The following is a 26783-nucleotide window of genomic DNA, read 5'->3' on the forward strand; positions in this document are numbered from 1 at the left end:
TTCAGCAGTTTCCCTCATAGTGTCGTCAATAAACTTTGTCATTCGTTCTCGGACTTTACTGAGATCCTGAGCCCAAGATTCCTTCAGGTAGTTACAATACAGTAGGAAAAAAACTTTAGAAGTGGTATTATTCAGTACAAAAATCAAACAAGGAACAGAGAGATCTACAAATACATACACACTACCTAAGTACATCTATGCATTGACAGGCAGAAAAAAGCTGGCCTCCTTGGACATGCCTTAACTATAATCTCTCTCATTTCTAAGTGCAATCTGAACATCCTTTGAAAACTGTGAAATTGGGAGAAAAAGAAAGTAGCAAGCTTATACAGGAAGTGTAGGTCTCACTTTTCAATCACATTTGTAAACCTGGAGCTCAGCAGTGCCTAGCAAATATTGCACCATTTTTTCCCATGGAGTCTGTGCTAAATAGCATTACAGAAATCCATGAAGACACAGTTCCAATCCCTGCCTTCATCCTTAAGTGCTTGCTGGCACGGGACATCTAACTGGCACCATTCAATAGGAAATTACCTTTGACTGGAATGCAGGCAGGCAGCAATGTGAGAGCTGCAAAAATGGGGCCATGGCCAAGGCATTGCCCCAGTGTGCCTCTGGTGACAGCAGCCACCAGGCCAGGCATTCATCTCTGACTGCACATAGCATTTACTTCTAACCTTGTCTGTTTATTTACATGACTAAGGGGAGGCTTGTTAAAACCTCATTTACTTTGTCCTCCCTCTGGTCCTCTGGTGCACCTTCAGAGGCTTTATACAGATGAAAAGTAAGAGTTCTTGTGGACTTCAATGGCAACAAAGGAAAAATCTTTCCAAGGCCCAGTATTACAGTGACATCAATCATATTCTATGACACTTCACATTTCTTTTTAATGAGCACAGAATTCTGTGATACAACCCCAAGAAAAAGAGCTCAGTATTTCTGTAACCTTCCCACCTGCTGCTCGTGTAGCAGGAATCTCTGGAAGTCATGGAGGTGAACTGCTGAAGCATCTGGACGGTCAGTATTTCTTTAAAAAAAGAAAAGGAAAGTGAAGCTAAAGAAATAGCAGAGGGTAATCAGATATTACAGCAGAAGATGACATGGATTTGTATCTTGGATTTACAGTACAAAGGTGCTGCCACCAGCAAGAGACTTTTTACAGTTTCAGTGGGATTTAGAGTAGGCTTGTAATACTGTATTATCCAATTACTGTGTTTTGAGACTCCTGGATTCCTGATGTACTTTTGAGAGTGATTCATTGGGAAAAGCACCAAATCTGTACTTGTTGCTTTGAAGCAAATGAGCTGCATTAACTTGACCGGGCTGTTCGTAAGTTTAGTTGAGGTACATGGAAAAACTTCTTTTAAATTATCACAGAGCCACACTTCCACAAGTAATTCCTTCTATGCAATATTTAGATTAACTACTGTGATAGACCAAAATCTTCTGAAAAAGGAGACAAGGTGCACCTGCACCAAGGGAAAGTGATATCACTGATTTGCCTTTTGTGAGTCACAAACACAGCAGCATCTGGTACCAGGAAGGTGCTTATAAATCCGTGCTTTTAAGCAGTCTCACGGTTTAATTAATGACAAGACCCAGAGCTAAGGAAATACTCAGTACACTCAGAGCAGACTTTTTAAGCTACTTCCTTCCTCTGTTAGTGTAATATTCAAGAGATAAACTGGTTTAATCCACAATCAACAGGTTAGCACGGCCTGTGACCTCTTCTTCATGCCATACACATCTTACCTAAACTGTCAAGTCTGTCAAGTGGAAGATGCAGAAACCATCACTGTCAGCATTCAGCTCAGGTCTAGGCAAAGCCTGTGCACCACACCACTCTCCAGACTGAAGCTAAAATATCTGCATCAAATTGTCCTTCCATCGCTCTGTTCAGTTCTTTATAAATTCAGAGGACAGGTAACTTCAGTCCATCCCATTTTTGTAGTCAGAAAGTAAAAAACAATCACCAGGACTTACTTCCAATGTAAGTTCACCTTTCTGAATGCAAAAATATACATGATTTCTTTTCACTTACTAAAACATCAAAACAAAAAAAATAAATAAAATTTTAAAAAAACAGTGAGGTAATTAAAAAACAATCCTGCAACACTACGACCATATGAAAATGTGGAAAAATAATACAAATGAAGAGTCTCACCCAAGAATGAAAACAGAGGAATCCTTTTTGAATTCATCAAGAATCTTAAAACAAACAAAAAACAAACAAACAAAAAAAGAACAAACATAAAAAAGGGAAAAAGAATAAATAATAAAAGAATATCCAATTTTCCATCTAAGTCCATCTAATAATGTCGATTGGTTTGGAAAGGGGGAATAAATGCCTGTCTGCTCTAGAGAAGCTGCATACAAATTGGCAAGACACATTTGTAATTAAATGCATTTAAAAAAACATACTGCCAAGGCTGGCAACTGCACTTCAGGCCTTTCAATGTGAACACAATTCTCAGGCAAAATACTTGCTTAGATAAAGCACCTTATACAAATAGCCAAATTTCTGGGGAGCTTTTATTGTTTGATATCCCAGAAAAACTGGAGTTAAGTATCATCCATCATATTTATTCAAGTGAATATAAAACCTAAATGGTTTCTAGCTTGGCACAGCATCATTAGAGATTGCAGGAAACTTATCAATTGACCGAAGCACTTGTAAACAAATTGAGATGTTTCTTTGCAATGATTCACACAGGGCAATAACAAGAGCTTAACAAAGTCAGAGAGGCTCCTTACTGTGTGTTTAATGCTTCAGCTTTCTGCTCAAGCTAATTAACAGGACTTTCATGGCCAAAACTAAAACCACGTCAGTAAATCTAGGGGTTTTTATCACTCCACCATGATTTCAGCATCACTTTTTAACAGCACAAGCTCTATTGGCAGAAAAACAGCACTGACTTTGACTATCGGAGCTTCTAATTTAGCATCTGCAAAATTAAAGTTGAATACACAATAAGAACATAGTCAACACAGACATTCATGCAAGTAATTTCAAATTATGTGTTTTCACACAGTTTTAAAGGGTTCCTAACTTTCAGAGTCACTAAATGTATGCAGTTTCCACCAGCTTCATGAATCCGTACAGTGAACACAAGGAAACAGTAGTCAGGCAGTTGCCCACTTAAATTAGCTAAAATGTAATTCCACTGCATTTATGCCTCCCAAGGACTGTCTGATGGACTGTAATGGACTTACTGCTGGTAATCTGGAATATGGAATTGCTTCTATCATAAAAAAGATCAGCCAAACCTAATGAAAAGACATTCTGCATCCTGAACAAACTCACAAGAAGAATTCTTCCTAAAAACCCCATATCTCTACCTATCTCTACTACCAACACACAAGAATCAACATGAATGACTTATTCATCTTCTTAGGCCAATTGCTGATAGTGACTGTTATCTACACATCAGGTACAGCACTGCACCCTTTTTCTGTTACAAGAATGAGGAAAAAAGAAAATAAGTAACAAACAAAAAGATAATCAGCTCTCACTATTATGATGCAGCAGTTGAACAGTATGAAGACCATTTATGAAAAGCTTACCAATTTTTGTTGTTCAAACATGATTTTCTTGTAGAACAAATGAAATTGTTCAAAAGTAAGCTCTTCCTTGTGAGCACCTATTTCCTACAACAGAAAGAAGCGTGCAGTGAATTCCGAATTCCCTGAACTTGCACAGTGAACAAGTTACTCTTACTCCAGTTGGCATTCTCTCATGCATTCTGTTCTACTCCAACTTTGTTAAAAACTTTGTTTTTAACCACTTGGGATTTTTAAATTTATTTATGTTTTTAAGAATAAAAACAAGAAAACAGATGGTTTATGACAGTGCTCCTAGCCCCCATCTTTGGCCTTGCACTTTGCACCCTCACTCCATTTCCACAACTGAGAGAGAAGTAGAGCCTCATTTACTCATTGTTAGCTGGGGAAGCAGAAACAAGAATGTCTGCTTTAGGGGTGGAGAGCTGGAAAGCAGGAAAGGGTGGGGATATTCTAGGTTCCTGTAGGAATGGAATGACCTTCAAAAGTTATTAATATTGGCATTAGTTGGAGAGAAGAGGTTATTATTTGATCATATTTAAAAAAAAAAATTAAGATAAAATTCATGTAGAAAAAACAGAAAGACAAAATACTTTTCTATGTACTTGCCCAGTACTGGAGCTTAAAACCCAGTGTTGGCTTTGGTCAACCACACAATAGAAAGAAGGAACATCTATGTCTGTATTTTCTTATATCCTCAGATACAGGCAAAGCCAACCAGAGAAATTAATCAATATAATTTATTTAACGGTACATGATATGAATCAAAAATATAGAAAGTGTCCTAAAAAGAAACATCAACACCTATCAGATAATACCAAACACGTTTAAGTAATCAGGTAATTACCGCAAATTTATCCTTCAAGTACTTCATGCTGCTCACTTTGAAGTTTACTTGGGGAAGGACAGTTTTCAGCTCTCTAAGACTGATACTGGGGGGAAAAAAAGGATAAAAAAAAGATAGCAAAATCACCATAGTTGTGTTGTCTCTAGTCAGCTACTCATATATTTCCTATCAACACAAAAATGTGACTATTGAAACATTTTGGGTAGGGATCATCTCACATACCCATAAACTTCTATAAACTTAACACCTACATGGAAGCAAGCTAGACATGGAGAAACAGGCATTTCAATTAATTTGGACATCCATGTTGGGATGAAAAGAACCGTGTTGCAGAGATATCTATTTCTCTCTCAACAATCAATCAGATCGAGATGATCAGCTCAAATGTAGATGTTTATACATGCTCCGATGAACTGCAGCCTTTCTTCCACTGAAACTGGATTCCAGACACAGAAAACATCATACAAAGGCTGTACCAAACAGATGAGCACAAACAGAAAATAAAAAGCTCCAATTTTCAATACCGTTTTAACCTTTTCCTCCAGATGTTATTCAGTCTGGTACCACTGATTTACAGCAGCAAGGCTCTTCCCTTCAGCAACATCTGAACATGATCTCATCCTCCTCTCCCAACCAAGTCTTCCCTTCCAGTTCCATTTACACAGACCTGCTGATTCTTTTTGCAGAGTTTCAGAATGCCCAGTGATATCCCAGCAACACTTCAAAAACCAAAGTATTCTAGATAACAGCAAGGCAGCAAGTCAAGAGAGCACAACTACAAGACCTGTGAGTCCTATTGCTGAAGCCCACAAAATATTAAAGCAAGCAACAAAACAAGACTGAGGTGCCCTGCCTTGACCTACAGAGCAATTCAGAACCACTAAACCTCTGCAAATCCAGGGTCAGAACAAAGTTGCTTGAAAGCAAGAGAACCAATTAGCACATAGATGAAAGTAACGCTCCCATTCTACAGTGTCCATACAAGCAGCTACCCCGTGAGATATTCTCATCTCCATTGTGTAGAGAAAGAGGCAAAGCAAGAAGGAACTAAGCCAAAGTCCATGCCCAAGCCAGATTAGAACTCAGGAAATTCCTGGCTTTCCGCCTTGTCGCCAGACCTCTGGAAAAAACCACTATTAGAAGCAAGAACGAGCACTCCACTTGTACCCTAAACACCAAGCACAAACAATTTCCTCTGGCCAGATAAGTGCAAGAGAAAACAAACAGCTGGGACTTCATGACCACCAGAAAAAAACTCAACCTGTGGAACAGCACTTGCCTGGAAGCCTAACCTTTACAATTAACCTCCCTAAAAACCACAGCTCTAAACACAACAGAGCTCAGTCCAAACTCCTTTCCTGAATTTTTCTAAGAGCATGAATCATTTAGGAAGAGAAGGAAGAACTACCCTCTCCGCAGTGCAAGTCTCCTTGGTCCCAACCAAACTGCATTGTAGCAGTAGAACAACCCTAAAGCAACAAATGAAACCTCTTCAGCAGACACCTACTGTCAGCCACAGCTGCTCCATCCAAACATTTGCTTTTGTTTTGTGAACCCCCACAACACACCCATTGCAGAGTTACTTCTCGAAATGCATCAGGAGGTACAAGTCAATATCCAGTAAAGGATGGGACTGTCCCCTTCCCAGCTGTGGCCAGTTTAGGAAACACAGATCTGAAGTGGGGTCTCAGCTCACCCTGCAGAGTGCCACAGGCTGTCTGCACAAGGGTGTAACTTCCTGCAATAACACGGCCTCAGTCGCACAATGAAACACCACACGGCAGTTTGCTTTTGGGAAAAGGTGAACATGAAAGGAAAAGCATGAGCCTTTCTACACTTCAGAAACAAATGCACATTCCAGACAAAGAGAAAAATCATGGTGAAATAGTAACACAGAGGGGAGGAAAGGTTAACATTCTTCTCAGTGTCGTATGATTTCTGGTAACTCTAAGGAGAGGTGTGCAGCTGAATTAATTTTAAAAAAAGGTCTCCTTTGTGTGTAAAAGCTACAAACCCACATCACACATAGACCTGAAAGGAACTACTGAAATTCAAACACATGAAGCCACACATCACACTGGGAGCTATAACCCACAGGACTTCTTTCACATGAGAAGCACCAGGTTGGAGGTGATTCTTTGACTTTGGTCTGTTCAAATACGTGGCAGAGACAAGCCCATGGCCAGGCCAGTTGCTGGTTCTGGTCTGTCTGTGTTAGAGCCTGGTCACTCCAATGCAAACACAGCTCAGCAATGAGGGAAGTCCTGGTGGCGCAGCTGCACAGGAGAGCTCACAGCAGGTTGCACAGTCCAAGCAGCTCCTACTCGGCTGTGAAAGGGCAAAGGCCTCTACAAAGCAAGCAACCTGAGGTACCTGCACAGCTGCGTTCAACCTCTACAGTAACACACTGCTCACTCATTTTGGCGAAGTAATTCTAGGCTAAAATTTAAAATACTTCGTTTTCATCATTTGTTTCCTCACTATACCACGTATATAAACCTGAGTGAGTGCTATGGACACATGGTGTTTAGCAAAAGCAAGGGCAAATACCATTTTCAGGGGTCTCATATTCGACATTTTGGACAATGAATTCTTTATTTCTTTTCATTCCATGTTAGAATCTGAAACAAAAGTTTACTATAAACATCTGAAAAAAGACAGAGCTTCTTACCTATTTTTTCTAGTTTGATCAACAGAATAGATCTGCTTTCTCAGCCAGCTTGTGGAAAGGAGGGAGAAAAAAGAAATAAATCTAAGAATTATAAAGAATATACAGCCAATGAAATTTCAAAATCCACAGACAAAACTCAATAGAAGTACTTAAAAGTCTTAAGATTCATTTCTTTTAGTAAAGCAAAAACATTTCTAGTGCAGCATCTAAGGATCCAGCCAGTTTTTTTAACCACACTTGTAAATATGTACTTTTCTGCTGCATTTTAAAGTCACGTAAACAACACAGGAAGGGGAAGGGTGGGCAGGACAGAAAAGAATGAGTAACCAGAAGCTGTAAAAATGTAAGAGGATAAAGTGAGCCAAAACTTCAGCTAATCTAAACTGGAGTAACTCCATAAAGTCAGTGATTTCTGCCAGATTTATCTTTGAGCTGCTGGCTTAGATATCTGTTAGATGCATAAAAATTAAAAACTAGAGGGAAGGGAGAGGGGTTTAGACAATTTTAAGGAAAATCGTCATCACAGTGCATGTCAGTTTTAGATGCACAGTAAAATACTATTAGTTGCATCAATAGTAACTACGTACATATATACACACAATTTTGACCTAAAGGATGAATGCACTGCTAAGCTGATCTTCAGCCTCAATAGGAATTACTCTTGTCTGACAACATCAGTGTCAAAGCCACAGTTTGGTCAGGGAGCAAGCAAGGGCAGAGCATATCCTCACAACAAGTAACAGCAGTGGCCACAAACAAAAATGCCAGCAGTGATGAAAAGCAATGGGGTATCACTGAAACCTTGTCAACAGAACCGGCAATCTGAGCCTGAGCAGTTTCACGTGCAACATCCTCTGAAGATTAAGGGTGCAGTTTCACCTTCATATGGCTGACATTTGAATTTTCCAAGAAGCCAACACACAAACACCAGGTGTTCTTGTGATCTCATGAAGAGATTTTGTTTTGGGTGCACAGTACAAGGTGAAATACAAGTTCACATTAGTGTATGAAGCAGAGTGTGACTCTAGAGCACGTATGTAGCAAAATAGACGTTGAGAATTTCCATGTGATCTTTCAGTGTCATACACTAACTGGAGAGTGTTCTTAATGTAACTGGCAAGCACCACTTGCTGCACCTTAAAAATTTCATTCAGATTTTCCACTTTCAATTCCCAGTCTCACTAAGTGAAAACACATCCACGTACCTCTCTGTGATTGCAGGTGTGGGAGCACTCATGACCTCTTGATACAAGATATTCAAGCCACACAACCATTTATCAGTATCATCTTTAGAGTCAGCTGAAAAAAAAAATATACTATGGTAAACATCAAAACAAAATCAACACAAAATCAAGACAGAACTTGCTTATATAAACCCTAGTATACAAAGCTGCTGACTAACCTTCCTCTTTGATAAATTTCATTGCATAACTTCATGTTGCTACTAATAAAGCTAATAAAAAACAGCATAACTTGGGGGTAGGTAAGCTCTGACAAAAAAATACCTCATTTTACAAGATTTCTTATCAGAGCAGGAAAGTTTCAGGATTTCAGCAAAAACACTATAAAACTACTGCTGAGTTCCTGCAGTAACACAATCAAAATTCGTTTTCTTATCATCTGTCTCCAAAGCAGCAGAAGTCCAGGGCCTAGATCATAGCAACTTCAAGCACACAGGCAAAAGAACCCAGTACTGCTATAGCATAAAGCTGGTTCATTATATTCCCAGCAACCTACAACAAAATTGCAATATACTGGCTTTGACATAACCACCTCCTGTCTACCTTAACCATGCCTCTAAACACAGATTGTTCCAGACTAATCTGAGGCAAGAGGAACGGAAAGGGAGCAATGTACAAAACTGGTGTGGCTTATATAGAACATTTTAATACAAGTTAAAAAAGGCCTAAAATTTCTCACGTGCCTTAGCTAGAAGCCAGGTACATCTTCCTCCCAACCCTGCAAATTAGTAGATCACTGCTCTGTTTTGTTTAAAATTTAGTTTGTCTTTCCATTTCCCAAACCAGAAGAGTCCTTCTCATCATTTATCATGATTGCATTTGATGATTCTTCAACCCAACAGAAGCAAGATGAGGAACTGCCTGCTGGGCACAGCTTTCCCTAGGAAATACCAGCTAAGCTGAAAGAACCTTGCATGAGATGTGATCATTAAAGCCCTCAGCTGGGCAAAGTCCATTTGATTTAGCAGGCTGGCTCCAAAATTGCATGAAGGCATTCTTCAATTAAACCAGCTCTAAAAAATTATTTTCACACAAGAGCTGAGATCTTTTAACAGCCTTCAAAGCAAACCAGTTTCTCAAAAGGTGAAGATTACATTTCATTTAAACTTTCAAACAATGCTTTATCCCCCAAGGATGAAGCTGGAGCCCAGTCTCAGCTCCCCATGGAAATGTTTTTCAATTAGTTACAATTTCGGAAAGAACACCCACTACCACTGCCAAACCAATTCTTCTCCCAAGACAATTGTGCCCTTTATAATAGTTACCATTCCCTTCAACTAACAATTCTTTTATATTGTTTTAAGAACCCATGACAAAGCCCTTCCACAAGGAAAAGGATTTCCCCCTTAATTGAAAGTTATATCATGTTGTTCTGCAGTTCAGCATTACAGCAACATCTCATGGTACCAAGTGTTTCCAAAGTACTGGCAAAGGTGTGCTTTGAGAACTGCCATGGGGGAGGGACTGGGGGGGGCTGTCAGAGGAAATCCAGCTGAAGTCTCTGGTACGACTGCACGTAAACACAGCCACTTACTCAAAATTTTCACAGACTTCAGTCAACAATGGTAAAACTTATTTAAAGTTTAAAACCTCTAAGGACGGATTAATCACAAGCAGTCTTTCATTTTGAAAGCATTCAACTGCAAAAAATTTGTCTTCTAATACTGCAATCTGTAGGAAATTCATTCCATAAATAATAAAAAAAATAAAAGCTCTCAGCATTAAAACACTTAAAAAGCACTCCCCTTTTCTCACATTAAGATTTTCCAATTAATAGTTTAAATGGATAAGCACGTTCCCGCTCAGGACAGAAAGAACTACGTCTCCAAGTAAATTGTCTGTATGGTTCTAAACCAACACCATTACAAACATTTTATAAAAGAAATCTCTTTGTAAATTCCACTAGTTTGAAACTGTATTCAGCCTGTACTGTAAGAATTTATATCCCTTTTTATTTCAAAATCTTTGGGCTTGTGACCCTGGATAATCTTGCCTGAAGTAAAAAGTGCCCCAACCCTTTCTATAGATACAGAATACAAATTCCTTTTGTTTCACACAGATCTCTTCATTTTCAATTTATCACCTTCCAATTCTATTTATGGTCCCATAGTACTTATTTAGAAGAGGTTTAGTATTATCAGGTGACATGCACACAAATAACTCAAACTAGAACTTCATTTTTCCAAATTAGTCTGCAATTGCTCATAGGTGATAGAAAAATTTCTCTGATACAGCTGCAGTCTCTAACTTTTTATGACTATTGTTTCCAAAACCATTTTGGCCAGACTGAAAGTGTCAGGACAATATTCTGGCCACAGTGAATAGCTGTCTTTAAAGAGGGCAATGTCACCTCTGCTCTTCAGTGCTGAAAATCTTACTGGAGATAGTTAACCAGCAAGTCTACCCTGCTAGAAAAGATCAGAAACGACACTCACACGACACACCATTTGAAAGTGAAACATTCCAAATGCAGCAGGTCACAGACAAGAAAACTGAATAAAAGGTCTGTCTCCAGATTTTAAGCATCTGGTGCACTCCTGAACCGTAGAAGTTAAAACCACAGTATTCTGTGCATTCCTGTTCCATCAATGTGTTTGACTTGTTCAATCAGTAGCTTTAAAGAAGAAAGGAAGAAGATAAAAGTACCTGCTAAACTTAAGGTGTTGAGGACAAACTGGGTACCATAAAAAATAGTAAAGCAGTGTTCTTCTCTCTGCCTTGCTTTGCAACGTTCAAAGTCCTTTGAATTCTTTCCCGGGCGAATTTCTTTTATTTCCATTAGATCCACTGAAAGGAAACAACATTCAGTCAGTACAAGCACAGAGCCTGAAATGGTAAGATGGATAACTCAAAGTATGCAAATACATATTAAAAAAAATATATATTTTTTTATATATATATATAAATATAAATATTTGCAGATCTGTATTGCAAAGGAAATGCAAATTGCACCAGCTTGCAATCCATAAATCCACAAGTAAATAGTAACAGACAATAGTAGAAAAGGTCCAGAAGAAGAAAAATAACCTGTCATATTTTTATTATTTCACTGTCACTGATTATCCATGGACAGCATGCATACACATGGCCCTTTGGGTCACAGAAAATGTGATTTCAAAAATAGCATTGACTCTAAGAAAGTAATTTCCAATTGCCATGACAATAGAACCTATGATTCTACCTTACCTACCTAAAAGTTACATATATCTTAGATAGCCAGCCAACCCTGTCAGCTAGTGCAATCACTGGTACTTTCAAGAAAAATATTTGCAGTAAGAATATAAAGAGAAAATCAAACTTAATAATTAAAATGTGAGTTTTCTCATGGTCAGCTCCGGAGAGATCTGTGTTATTTAACATAACCTGTTGTATCAATTAAAATGTGAGTTTTCTCATGGTCAGCTCTGCAGAGATCTGTGTTATTTAACATAACCTGTTGTATCACTTTCACCTCGCTGCTCTCCAGAGAACACAGGTATGCACTGGAGCACAGCAGAATGGGAATGCTGGACAAGCACACACTTTCCCAAGTCAGCTGCCTTTTTTCAAACCCTTGCTACAGGGCCTGCAGAACAGGAGTGAGACAGCACTGAAATAGAAATATGTGTGCTCTCAAGATAAGATACTTATTAGAAAACTGAGGAAGTGGTTTTGCTCTGCCTGTGGACCAGAGACATAAACAGCTCTTTCCACTTCTGGACAGTCTTGACTTACGAGCTACAGAATGAAGAGTGAAGAAAAATATTTCATGGCTGCTCTTGAAATGTGTTTATCAGACCTAGCAAGATTCAAGGAAAACAGCTGAGGATTTCTGTCCATGCACTTAAGAATGCCACAATATAAACCCCCTGTTTTAAATGAGCACCTCATCAGTAACAGAAGACCATTAGTAACATAATGAAACAGCAGCTCTGCTGCAGCGGAGGGTGAGCTGAACAATGGCAAAGCTTCCACCTGTGTAATGTTGCATTTCTAAGATGCCAACATGGATAGACAAACAGGGAAGTTCAGCAAGAAAATCCTGATAATTAATTCATCTTGGAACTTCTTATTCTCTGCAAAGTATCCCAGGCCAAACTTCTACCAGAAACTCCTTTCTCATAGTGATTAAACAACTTAACACTGCGAAAATGAGACCTCAAAGGTTAACCTGAACTAATCATAGGATACTAATCAAAATTTTTTCTTAAATTAATTTTTCCAAGCATCATTATTCTCAGGGTAGAGATTTTAATGTCTCAGCCTCCCTCTCAAACCATGAAAACATCTCCTAAGATCTGCATATCTGATTGGTCAAGACCCCTAAATTTAGATGCAAACTTCTAAAATAAATTCATGTTGTGCCTATAAATGACCAGGAACCAAAAGCCCTTAATAGTGACTCTGATCCCCTTACCATTCATAGTGTCACTTAGATCCCTAAAGATGTATTCAAATTAACATCCTAAACGTCACCATCTGAAAAAGTTGATCTTAACCCACCGATTTACATTAATATCAGCAGAGAAGAATCAGAATGCAGAGATAGAAACTACCCAAATAGAGAGGGGAGGAGATTGCAATGCTGCAGTAAATGGCATGGGACTGCACACCAGGCTGGCTCATTCTAGCCATTGGCAAGTGCCACCCCAGCCACCTCTTCTGCTTTCCCTTCACCCAACAAATCCCTGCTAAAAACACAGTTTTAACTTCAAAGTGAATCACACCTTTCCTTTCAGACTCCTATAAATCCACACACATGAACAACAGAACAAAAGGCCCTCTCAAAGTACAAACTATCAGCAGCGATAAAAGAGATTTCACAACCTGCACTGCTGTTGTCATTTCCAGGGGCTCTTACCTCACACTGACCTGTGAAATAAGCACACAAACTTACCCAATGTCTCCCCTCAGTTACATGCACTCACTACAGTCCTTCTCCTTGCATTACAGCCTTTCAACTCCACCATCCCCTTCTCCTGCATGAACCTATGTGTATATACATAGAAGCACAAGGATTTTTGTATGCACAGACATATTATGGCTTCTCCAACTGTTTTTTCAGAAAGAGTTTCACTATACCCTAATTGCTAAACATTCAGTAAACAAAGGAATGGTTCAGCAAGAGAACAAAATTGGGTGAGAGAAGGAAGAACACCTCAAATTCAAAATTTAACATCCCTGTTCTTTTCAGGCAACATATTCTATACAACCTACAAAATTCAGGCAAGAAATCATTATGTTTGCTTAGAAAATAAAAGAAACAGGTACAAAACACAGGTTTTATTAAACATTCTTTAGATTTTTATAGAAATAAAGATATAATACATATTATAGTTTCAGAAAATGAATGGAAACTACCTGTATGTATTTTAATGACATTTCGTAATGTTGGTTAGGATGTATTACTCTACATTGTTGAAAGAAAAAACAATGTAGAGAATCAAAGGGAGAAAAGAGAAATATAAACACCAAGCATTAATTCTGGTCTTGCTCTAAGCTCTGTGTCCTCCACAGGTAGTCTGGAGTCAGCTGGCACCCTCCATGTGATGCCCACTAACTCCAGAATGGCTGATTCCAACCATACCAAGAAAGTAGCAGACCAGGAAAAGCTGCAACATGTTTCAGACTCAGATTAGTAAATCAGCTGTACCAATTTAGCTGTTACGCAGTTACTGTGAACTTTTTATAGCACAATCTGTCACTGAACAATTAAAATGTAATTTCATACCTATTCCAGAATGCAGGCACAGCACCTCAGACACTCTATCTTTGTACTGCTTTGAAGTACTGGAGCTTTCCTCCTTCTCAATCCCACATGCAAATTGCAGAGCCATATCCTGCCCTGGCTTCACAGACACATATTCCTGGGGCCTGATACACCCAAAAAAACCACAGACCTGGACACCTGCACCTCGCAGAGTCAAATCAAATCCAATACATTGCAGGTGCAACTTCCACAAGAAAGGTGAAAGAAGATTCAAACATTTCTCAAGGAAACATGAATCAAAGTATGCCCTGTAGAGAAATTGACTCACATCCAGCAAGACAAGGAGAGTGATCCCCCAGCACAGCCAGTCCCCAGCCAAACAGTTTGCAGAAGTCTAGTGCCACTCTAAAACCCACAATTAGTTTACATTTCATCCATTCCTTTATGTGATTATTTCCGCAGGTCGAAAGGATCTCCTTAGCAGCCTCATCAGTCATGGATTGATTCTGACACCTCCCTCAAGTGGCTCTTTAAGGAGACCAGACTCCAAGGCACTTTCAATTACCATCCTGTCTCAGACCCTGATCTGGCCGTGCATTCGAGGCAGTTCAGAGCCTGAAGCTGCCGAACTTCAGCTCCTGCTGCTGTGTGTTGTTTGGCAAATCAGTGAATTCAATGGATCATTACACTACTACACAGATATGTTCCTGAGACTGCACAGATTAATTGCTCAGTGCCTTCCAGGACACCTGCCAGAGCTCTTTATTGCCATGAACTTAACAATAAACTTTTGATCCTCAACATCTCCACTGATCTCCATTCAAATAACCTGGCAGCACTGGTCATGTTCAGTCACACACTTGCAGGTACAAATTCCTGTTACATTTCCTTCAGTCACACTTGGAGGTAGAGGGTAAAACAGAACCTGTGTTTCACTACAGCAGGTGCCCTGCAAGTTGAGTGGAAGACATCATACAAGATAACCAAAGGTAGAAAACTATGTCAAGAGAAAAACAGCAAAAAAAAAACATTACACTGTTATACACAACACTGTGCTCCTCATTCCAGGAGAGAACAACCAGCTATTTAAAGGGCAAAGTTCTATCTCTGTCTGCCACATGGTCACCCACCACCCACCTCTGGGTGGGAACACAACCAACCACCACCTGAACAGACAGGTGGGTTAGGGAACAGATCCTGTTGAAAACCAGCCAGTGCCAGCAGCAGAGAACCTTCTGTGAGCTGGAAGTGCCCATCTAAGTTCACTGGAGTGTTTGCAAGAACACCTTTGGTCAAGGCAGGTAATGTTACACTGGAACATCAGGCTGATTGTATATAAATGCATGGGTCATAAAAACCTTAGAGGCTGTCAACCTATCAAGGTACCCTTGAGAGAAAAGTCTAGATTAATAGCGTAGAAGTTTACCTGAATCTGTCACAATGGACTACAGAGTTCTGTAAGATAACATTCAAAGCTCTAATTCCCCGGGAGTTTTTCAGTGTCTGTGGCTATAAATGGTGCTTGGATCAGAGCTCAGTCATGTACTTAATGAAGGAAAAGAAAAAGCCTTCAGAGAGATTCAGAGGAGGCTTAGAGTCAGAAATCATGCTGTGAGCATTATTTCAGTAAGTCTCAAGAAGGCTTAAGTGAAACCACTGGCAATGTTTTGAAGAAGAAAATAAGGGACTCTGATCACCCAGGCTGTGTGTGCCAAGACATGGGATGGCTATTCTATGAATGTAATTGCATTTCATGTGTATATATTTCTGATCACCCAGGCTGTGTGGGCCAAGACATGGGATGGCTATTCTGTCTATGAATGTAATTGCATTTCATGTGTATATATGTATAGCAACATCCACACTCAGAACCAGCTTTTTTTTCCAACAATTTGCATTACAAAATATTCCAAAGTAGGTTCATTTTAGAAAGGCAGAAACTGCCCACTGCAACAGAGGCTGTGTTCAAGTGAGTGCCCAGTGAATGAAGAAAGCTTTTAGTATCTTTTTGCAAATGCACTTCATAGTAGCTAGTGAGGACAATGGCTCTGCTCTCACTTCTGCAGAATTAAATATTAACTACACAAGGTGTGTATTAACAGCCTCTTTTATTCAGAGCAGCAATGAAACAGAAATAACACGTGACTCTAGAGGGAACAAGGTGAGGCTTCTCTCGGAGGACAAAGTCACAAGAAAGCAGAAATGTCCTGCAGCATGGCCGTCCAGATGTGGTAGGGAAGGTAATTCAGCTCATATAAACACATGTTTACTGAGACAGTCAGCGGCCCAAGGAAGTCATTACAGAGAAGCCAGAAAACTTCTGAAAGCATAGTTACAAGGATGAAACATGAGAAACAGTGTGGTACACCTTGAGAAAGCACCCGTGACCACCTTTCCAAGGGGTCCTCTGGGGATTTAGCTCAGTGACTGACATCAGGTTTAGAGAAGTGCACCTTTTAAACCCACAGGGTTTTACATAATCAGGTCACACAGAGCTGTCATGTACAGTAACAACAAATTACTACTAAATTCATAACTTCTCACTGGATTGCTCAGTAGAGCACCATGTTACAGTGCTTCCCAGTTTGAGCTCTGAATTCACAGGGCTGTACACCTGGCTACTGTTTTCATATTAAAAATTAAAGGGCACCTCCACAAAATGACATAATAGGGCAAAATTTACATATGTGCCCATAAAAGTTACCATTCTGCTCCATGCAACAAAATAAAACAAAAATGTTGGCATATAAACCTGACTTCGGGGAAAAGATGGAGTACCTACATCTCACACTCACTTTGATCAACCAATTAAGGGGTGCTCAGGTCTGTGCAGCTCATTCCATCCCCGTTTCACTGGCTGGCCGTGGCAGGAAGTCTGCTCATTTAAGTTAGCATCAGACATTGCGGAACTGAGCTGCTAGAGGGAAGACATTGTTTGAAAAGAGCTAGAGGCTACACATGTTCATTTTTTCATTTGACCACAGAAACCAAGCTCCATGTACTCAGCTGAAGACTTACACAAAGATCCCCTGGCTAACAACTGAAATACAGCCATTTCAAAACACAAAAAAAAGGTGAATTTTAATGTTCCTTTGTGAAGCTACTCCACAAAGAGCAAGAAGTAGATTGACATTTGCAATGACATAACTGTTCTTTAACAGATTCAGAATACAGAAAGGAAATGACAGAATGGAGACTCAGGGTTTTCAATATGAGTTTATTTATTACTTTAAGTCTGGAACAGTAAGGAAATTCAGACAAAGAAATTCTGCTAGCAGTAAGGAAAACAAAGGTCACTACTAGAAATCAGCAAGATTAAGTCTAATATTCAAGACAAACAAAGCACTCATTTCACACTCCTCAGCAGGATATGTAGATGCTCATCACTTCTCCCAGAGAGGTACAGATCTGTAAATGTTTATACCATCTTCTCCAATGGGAAAAAAAAAAAAGTTTTCCACCACAGAAGACATTTACATTGACATTAAAATTCTACTAAATAAATGACTCAGCTGTTTAACACATAGGAAAAAAAAAAAAAAATCAATGTTTAAGAATGTGAGCCACATGCATGAACACTCTCTTAGGTATTAGTTTTTGAAGTTCCCCAATGTATCTGACAGCCAAAAGGATGTATAGCATCAAAATTTGCTCTCTTTGGCAGGTCATTTTAGCAAAGATTTTAAAAGCAAAATTATCAAAATTTAATTTCAAGGCAAAGATGCTGCTGGATAAAGTTCACAAAATAAAGCAACAAAGATAAAAAACCCTTGTTAGGTAGACCAGCACTGCCTGTGGCAACACACAGAAAACTGCCATTACATTAAATTACAGATCCCTGCATTTCCCTTCACCCTGTCAATTGAATGTGGCCTGATCTGGTGCTGATATCTACATGACCCTATTTCAGATGCACTGCTTCTATAACAAGCTTTGATCACTAAATATCCAGGTGCAACATTTGGCAGAAGCTAGTGATTCCTGCTTGGCAGTGTAACACAGTCTGAAAGCACAGGGCAATCAGAGACTGAGAAAAAACAGTGCAGATCTCACAGGTTCTAATTTTACTTTTAACATTAATTTACTAAGTCTGGTTTTAGTTTCCACACTCCCTTTCTTAACATACCTGCGAAACATAAAAATTCAACTTCGTTTTATGTTTGGGTTTTCTAATCATGTTCTAGAGGACAAATTCTGTAAAATCTTCTCTTTTCAGCAGAGAAGAAAATCTCAAGTGAACTTAACACTTGATAAACCTTTTCTGTAGGTTAAATGAAAAATCAGTACTGCTAAATGACTTTGAGATGGCAAATGTATTTAGAAAATGGTCATTTTGTTCTACAGACTCTGGGAAAGTATTACATATAAAACTAGAGAAGTGAGACAATGTGAAATAAGCAGTTCACATTAATTCTAAAATAACATGTTATGCATTGTCAAACATGGGTTTCTGTTATAAATGAAAAAAAGATACAAGATAGTCCTATTGCATTAATGAAGGTCTGGGCTGCAGAAAACAGAAATGGTTACTATTGTTGTACTGTGGTGTGTCACAAGCATCAAATCTTCAATTTAAGTATAGCCTTTATTCCTCTGCTTCATAATTTTGCAATTGCATCAACACAAGGTCTGCACCTCTGCCACTCCCCAACCCAGGTACTTCATCCTCTGAGAAAGTTTTCAGAATAAATTAATACTAACGTATCTCTTCCTTTTCTCTTTCAACCTTACCTACACCCTGACCTCTCAGTCTGCATACAGAAACAGCAGTTGCACAGCTGGTATTTAACTTTTTCTAAACATGGCCCTCTGATGCTTTAAACCTATTTTTTGTTATGAGCTTGCACAACTAAATTGTCACTAGTTATTTTTAGTCTGGAGTCTTTTGCAATAAATAAAAAAGGAAAAAAACAGGTGACCTCTCTTTTCCAAAAATTCAGGGATTAAAATATGGTTTATTTCATTTTGCAAAACCAGGTCACCTCTTCGTGTGGAAAAAAAAAAAAAAAAACATTCCTAGGTATTCAAAAACAGAGAAATCATCTTCTGTCCTCAAACAGAATCTTCCCTGAAATGAGCATGCTTGCATTACATCCTTGCACATTCAAGGACGGCACCACAGATTTCTGAGAGTATAAATTCTCCTGGCTGTGAATCATTGCTTCACTCAAGGGATTCTTGGAAGATTCTGCAGAAACTCACACATTTTCCAGTGACTAATCCAACTCTAGTCACCGTGAACTTTCCCTTAATAATTGTCCTGAAAGCACTTTGCATCTGAGAAAGAATGAAATATCCACAACGGATCAGCTTCCTGAAGATTTACACCTTGCCACCTGCTTGCTCTACAAGCTGAAATGTCATAATTTTGGGCCCTAATTTATTCATGTGCATATAAATGCTATACGAGAGTTTGTGAGGCCTTATTTGGGAGTTCTGGAATGTCCTCTCAGACAGCAAACCCCGGGTATCAGCCACACAGACTTGTGTCTTAGCAGAGTCCTGGAAAATCCTGCCCACCCTTGGCCACCTCTTCCTTCCCCTCTGCCTGTCACTGCTGTCCCAGTGGGTACAACACACCCCCACGGTGTGGCCAGCCTGGGACAGTCTGAAGTGGGGAGAGCCAACCCTGGGGGTGTGTGACCCAATGCCCTCACCCAGACCCACGCACAGCTCTAAAGTTTAAACGCACAATAAAAATACACAGCAGAATCATAAGGAGGGAACACACTGCAACCGATCATGCTGGCAAGTCACAGCTTCACAATCATCTACCCAGTATGCATGGATTAGTTTCTGCAAGAAAAGGGCCCATTGCAAATTAAACAAGCAAATCAAATCTCTCTGTACAAGGAAACCAAACTTTCCTTCTCTCAAGCAAAAATAAGTTCATTCTCTCAAATGCCTGTCTGGGTAGACAGGTGAGACTAACTTTGGAATTTAACTGCTTAATGCTAGGCTGTGAAAACATCTCCTCAAACTTATTTCACACACAGTCAGAATTACAGTGCCTCTTGATCTACTGTTAGCATATCCTTCTCTAAAGGACACAACCAACCTGTGTTCTTTCATTTAGGGGAAAATACAGAGGCTTCTCTCCAGTTCCTTTTCGTTAGAAATTCCTCTTGTATATGGCAACTCAAGTCTTTCAAAAGGTCAATGTAAAGTCTCCAGTACTTGGACACTGTGTGATCTGAACCACGCAATGAAGACAGAGATTGTTTAAACCAGATTTCCTACCCTTTGTAAATCCTCACTTCTTACCACACCAAAGACCTGGATCTAGAAAGAGTTTTCTGAAGTTTCTCATCCAGAGAAACACATCTGCACTGAGCAGGAAATAGCCTTAATTTTAGCAACTCTTTCACTCTATTCTAAACAGAAATGCTGGCAGGTTTTTAACAAAAGGGACCTTTTTATGAGCAATGCAATTTAAAATACACAATAGTGCCACTTTTGGGCCCATGGGGTTGTGTAAATATTTATATAAGCATTGTTAATCCTACATCTCTCCCTTGCCCAGGTCAATTTATTCCAGAATAAGAGTAGCTGCCTTTTTGTTATTGTGAGGCTTAACTTAAATCACTTCCAAAATAGTATTAACCAAACTTGAAAAAGGTCGTTGTAATAAGTATAATCAAGTCTGGCTTAGAGGAATTTGAGTGTTCTTCAAACATTTACAGTCCATCAGCAATAAAATCAGCACTATGACATCCATAATTCCCAATATTATGAGGGCAGTTAGGGAGGGGAAAAAAAACCATTTTTTTCTTGATCTCCAAAGAGAGAGTATTAAAGTATAAAAGTTGCACTCCATTATCTATTAGCAGCCTATTTTTGTGTCCAAAAAGGTAAAGAACTCTCCTCATTATCTGATTTAGAACCACAAACCCATAGCAGATGCAAACATCGAGTTTTCTGCCTTCTGTAAAAAGCAGTTGCCAAACTTGAGTTAAAATAGCACACACGGAACAGGAAACCATCTTAACTTTCCCACTCGTACTGAATATTAATTCTTTTTGGACTGACGTACATGCAAATAGCAACCATTAAGATCACATCATGAATATTAGGTTTTGTACAGCATAAGAGTATTGTAATTATATATTATAAATATATTATAATACATTATAATACTTGAGATGGTAATTTTCTGTCCTCAACCACTTTAAAAAAAAAAAAAAGTGGGTTTTATTTGTCGCAAAGTCAACACATTCCATCAGCATATATTTGGGGTCATTCATATACACATCCATATTCAAGAGACTAGTCCATTCAATTATCAAATAGGAAAGCTTCAAACCCATCATTTTTCCACTTTTCAAGCAAAAAGAAAGCCTGAGTCTCAGTCAAAAGAAGCAACAGCAACATACGAATAACTAACTAAATAAATAAAATACTTCCTTCCTCTTCAGCAAACACACTGTCAGCAAGTTAAAACTGCAGTGACTGTCATTTCGAGTAGACCAGATATGGTTCATGGTGAATTGGAACAACCGTTCATATCATATTCTGGAACAATACCTGCAAAATAGCTTGTTGGGGCAGATTCATTGCTTTTTAAGACAATGAAACAATATTTTGCATATTTGTGTTTTAGACTAGGGCATATTTTTAGACCTAAAGTTCCCATCGTTAAACATGTCACTGAAGTGTTGCTCAATTAAAAAGATGCTACAGTACTACAATTTTTTGTGGAGAGGCAGATGGCTTTTGGGTAACTCACAGGTCTGGAGCAATATTCCCTGTTCTAGCAATGACTGCCTATGGATCTAGAAGCCAAGTCATCACCCTGCTAGATCATCCAGGTTTAAGAGTCAAATTACAATATTCACCTTTTTTAAAATCCATGCATAGAGCAAACTAGTTGATTTATCACCACAAACACACATCACCCCCAGGAAGCTTTGATACAAGGTGATTACAAGACAGTACTGAAAAAGTTGACCCCAACATGGAATGCACAGTCTGTTCAGCTTTAAATTTGTCCCCTCTGGGCAAAAGTCTACAAGACTTCAACTACACAGTCAGAGATTGGTTTGGCCAGAGGGCTCTGAGGTCTCCTTCCCCCACTGAGTGGTCATTTTCTGATATGTTTTAATCTTACTGCTCTGTAAACCCCAGGCTTTATTTGCTGAACAATATTCAAGCACTGCTCTCATAACTGAATTCTACATGCCCTCTCAGGACTTCTTTTTTGGCACAGTACCAGCAATGCACTTGTACTTGCATTCATCATTATAGGAAAGGATAATTACCCTCATTTGTCACATAAGAAACTGGGACAATGAAAGATTATGATCTAGAGTACCTGTTAATTAGGGTGTCCAGACCTGTTAGCTTTTTCCCAGAATACTGAATATGATCGCATTTTCACCACCAAGGATAAAACCATCCTCCCAGACAACCACTCTTTATTTCCACTATATCACATTTCCAGCTGCAGACCCAGTCTCCACAAGGAATGAGACAGGAATCAATGGAAACAGTAGCAGACATTGAATACCTGTAAGTCAGGAGCATGAAGAGAAACTGCTCAGACAATCCCAAAATCATGCAAATTCTCAGTGCCTATCTTTCACAGCCTTACAGACCAATGGGTGTTTAACTTACCGTGTATTTACCAAAAAAAAACCAAAACCTTCTAGAAATCCACACTTCAACATACCAATAAATGATTCTGGCATTTCAGAAAAACTATTCAATTCCTTTATTGAGGACAAACACTACTTAGCAGCTGTAGAGCAAAATCATGCTCACAGTAATTAAAAAAAAGTTACCATATAATCATATGCAAGCACTGTAATTACATTACACCACCCTGAGCTGCACAAATCACAGAAAGCCCAGGCTGAGCTTTCTTGGCATCAGCTGTGTTTATAAGAACTGAGGATTAGTCTCACTTTATTCTTCTATTCTAGTTTTTGCAGCCCTATCTAGCCTTACACTCCCCTTCTATTTCCTGACCTTGTTATAAATAGTGGGTTTAGTCAGTTCCAGTATCAACTAAAGACACAATACCAGCTCAGGGCCTTGAAACCATCTCATCTCACAGCTTCGTCCTCCTAAGTCATCGGTACTTGCCAATAATGGTCTTAAATAATAATTTCTATAATGAGAGAGCAAATGCCCCAAGAATACCAAAATGTGAATTCAGTTCCCCTGTATTTGAAGGTGTTTGGTTGGTTCTTTTTTCTTTTCGGAGAGACAAGTGGTAAAGAATAATTACTCGCTTGAATTTATAAGACATAATGATGGAAAACAGTCTGTCAATTCAGAGAACACAAACACCACCATATTCAAAGATAAAAACTTTGAAAAGAAGGCTAGGGATAAAAAGCATGTTAATCATATTTAAGTAATGTTAGATACCTAAATAATGAGCTACAGAAGATTCTTCATCTACATTGCAACCATTCAAAAAATTCTCAGCAAATTACCAAACTCATTCAGCCAAAAGCTTTATAATGTTAACAAAGGCTTGTTAAATTAATATTTGACAAGTACATCAATTTATTAGTAACTCCAAGTTCAGGTACACGTTGCAAATACTCACAGAAACCTTCAATCTTGTCAGCTGTCTTGCTCCATGCTACCTGCCTGGTTTCCATTATGACTTGAATAGTCCTCCTTTCTGGGCTGCTCTTCTTAAGACTGAATATTGTCATAACAGTTCCCAGTTCCAAGGTCCTTTTGATCTGGCTTTTCTCATACTCAGGCAGCACTCCATAGTCTATATTCTTTCTGGGCATTTTTTCTTTTTAATCAAACTTCTATGGTCTTCAGTGTCCTGAAGAGAAAAAATATTAGAAAGAAAAGGGAGAAAATTAAATATTTAAAACAGCATTTTCATTTCTTTAAAGATCACATTTATGTAGTTAGATACCTAGCAGAGACTCCTGCCCATGCGAATGCAAGGCAGGTACAAGGCCAACATTAACCCTTGCTGGTTTATCCTGAAAGAAGGTACAAACAGCCTTCACAGAGGGCAGTTCCAGCAACACCAGCTTGTGTAAAATCTTGCACTGTATTAGAATTTAAACCTGGATGAGACCTACATGAGAATGTGAACCAGGTAACTGTCCTTTTGAGAACTGTAATGAGGGGAAACCATGAGTAATACAAACACTGAAGTGCTGGCTACATCTAAAAAGTCTCAGTTTGTGCACTTTTAAAACTTCATGACTCTGTTTCTCCTACACAGCCTACTTTTTCTTACCCACATGTTGGGTGGCAGATATTTGTGTGCATACACTTGGGACACATCTTGGCACAAAACAGTCAAAAGAGGGATATGTACAGAGGAGCTCTCACAAATATTAGCACATTTCTGTGCTCTCTGGTCTCCCACATCACTGCATCAAACAGCTAATTTATGAGCCTGATTACTCCTCAGTGAGATTACTTACAAACAGAATGCTCTGCAACCTGCTCTTTCACCCACAAATCAGTATCATTGTCACACAAGTCGCAGGGGTTGCTACCACACAGCTCTCAGCCATCCCCCTTAACCTCATCCCTGAGCAGGACAGGTTTAAAGAAGCTCTGTGCATGCAGCCACCAGCCACAGCGTCTCCTCTGCTTCTCTTCCTCTCTCCTCAGACCACTGCTCTCCATCACAAAAGCGGTTTCAGTTTCCGTGTTCATGGCTAATTTGACCGTGGCACTTCTCGCTTCCCCTTCATAAGTTCTGCCAGCCATCGCCTCCTCACCCCGTGTCACTGTCTCCTGATTGCTCTTTGCCGCTCCCTCTCATTAATGTCACTAAATTGCCTTGTAACATTGTGTCACGAGTTGGACAGCTGGGGAAATCTCTCTGACTTTGAAGCTGTCCGGTGCAGTCTTTCCAATCCCTTTTTGAATTCTACCACTTCAATAAACACTTTTTTTTGGGAAGTTAACAGAGAAGCTGCAACAGTCCCTTCTTACCTCCAGGGTGGCCTCTTCTGCACTGCCCACCATGAGCCTGAAGTGCTCTACAGCAAGAACGATCTCACTCCATTATACACGTTATTTGGTGGTTTATATTGGCGTGTTACAGTAATAAGAAAATGGAGTATTCTTTCCTTATATTACTGAAAAAATACATGTACCCCAATCCCACAACTAGGAGGAAGTGAACAACTTTGGAGTATCGTAAGCAATGGCAGATTTATATTTTTTTAGCCGTAATGTAGCTGATCCTTTTAGACTGCCTGAAGATAATCAGATAATCATTTAAATTATGACAGGCTTGCACCTAAAAAGACAGCCATGGTCATCTTGCCTTGCTACAATGATTTGTAATAACAAGAAATGAAAGGAGGGAAAAAATAAAAAATAAAATTAAAATCTTTGAACAGTGTCTGTTTTCTGACAAAAAAAATAGAAACTCTGTCTTTTCACTTTGCTCTTGTCCTTAAGAATCATAATAAAACAAATATGCTATCATTTAGGTCAAGGTTTAAGCATTTGAGCAACACTACACTGAACAATAAAAAACTGAACTTTTAAATGAGTATAGTTTTTCAAGAGGTCATAAAAGAATATACATCTGCTCTGCCTTTTGCAGCACAAGGTACAGCTGTTGAATGAAATATTTAGAACAACAAGAAAAGAAGTTTCTAAATACAGCTGTTTAATAAAAGGCAATGCAGCGGGGGTTTTGAGAGATAAGTCCCTTAGTACGAAGGAGCTGCCTCTCAGAGGTGGCTTCTTAAACAGTTTCTGCTGGATATAATACACTGGACTTCCCCTTTTAAAGGAGCTCTTTCTCCCGAAACCAGAGAAAACGGTGGATTTAATCTAACTTAACTCCTAAATCATAAGCCGTTTTGACTTAAGGTGGAAAGAATATTGCAGTATTTGATCAACCTAACTGACCACTCCCAGGCTGTTTTGGCTACCTGCTCCAGTTTAAGAATAACATCACAGAGAGCTGCCTAACTGCAAAAGAACTAACAGAAGCTCTCGGCATTAGACCTTCAAATATTAGTTTTCTTACACTCACCCACAGGTGCCCCTCAGCCTTTCTTACACCCATCACTGCACAGCTATTTGACTTAACAATCTTTCTACCCAGCAGCAGAATTCTGTGATGACCTTCATCACCCCATTACCTGGATGCCTCTAACCCAGCAGAGTGTGAACTACAAGATACTGTGTGTAACAGAAGCATCACTGTTCTTTTGCTGCAAAATTATTACCCCTAAGTCAGAAAGATCCCGCATCACTTACAGGACTCAGCAAGTGAGTTAATAATCATCAAAACATGCCACAAGCTCTAGCTTAGACATAGACATGACCCTTTCCCTTTGACTGTAGGAATTTCAGGAGCTAAATTTTGGTGTCCTGTATCATATGCAGAACTCGAATCACTTGTTACTGTTTGTGTAAGACCTGTTCTGATGGGTTTTAATTGAAAAGCCTGACTGATTTGGACTAAAAAGTCTAAAAGACACACTGCAAGTAACCAACTGGACATGGACAGGAAAACAACCTAAATTCTATTTAATCTATCCTGTCTATTTAGTTTTACTTCAGACTTCCACACACAAACCCTTCATAGCGGCAGATCCATGTACAGCTCATAACTCTCTTAGCAATAACACAGAGAGAAAAAACTATAGAAAAGGCAAGCTATAAATGTACAAGCTAGCAAAGAATATCGGGGATAACCACTGATGAATCCATAGTCTGTTATAATTTCAACCATATGACACAGCAGGTGCTTTCTACAGAAAGTTAACCAAGAAGCACAACCCAAAGTTTGCCTCCAGCCAATTTCTAAATTTT

At 39.1% G+C, this 26783-nt stretch overlaps 1 protein-coding gene across 4 annotated transcripts in view; it reads right to left on the reverse strand.

The window, feature by feature from the left end:
• PLCG2 (phospholipase C gamma 2) overlaps positions 1–23798 on the reverse strand; it is a 53521-nt gene extending 29723 nt beyond the window's left edge. The window contains exons 1-10 of one of the 4 annotated variants that reach the window (XM_017741055.1): positions 23566–23640; positions 22321–22515; positions 10967–11107; positions 8285–8378; positions 7080–7127; positions 4409–4493; positions 3565–3648; positions 2165–2208; positions 955–1027; positions 7–81 (exon numbers count right to left, since the gene is read on the reverse strand). In XM_017741055.1, coding sequence (XP_017596544.1) covers positions 7–81; positions 955–1027; positions 2165–2208; positions 3565–3648; positions 4409–4493; positions 7080–7127; positions 8285–8378; positions 10967–11099 — 636 coding nt within the window. In that variant the 5' untranslated portion in view covers positions 11100–11107; positions 22321–22515; positions 23566–23640. Of the gene's footprint in view, positions 82–954; positions 1028–2164; positions 2209–3564; positions 3649–4408; positions 4494–7079; positions 7128–8284; positions 8379–10966; positions 11108–22320; positions 22516–23565 lie in introns of those variants that run through there. The other 3 variants (XM_017741052.1, XM_017741054.1, XM_017741056.1) reach the window with 3 other exon arrangements.
• Positions 23799–26783: the final 2985 nt, after the last annotated feature.

This window comes from Corvus brachyrhynchos, unplaced genomic scaffold (assembly GCF_000691975.1).
Source record: "Corvus brachyrhynchos isolate BGI_N302 unplaced genomic scaffold, ASM69197v1 scaffold26, whole genome shotgun sequence".
In the NCBI taxonomy this organism is placed as follows: Eukaryota; Metazoa; Chordata; class Aves; order Passeriformes; family Corvidae; genus Corvus; species Corvus brachyrhynchos.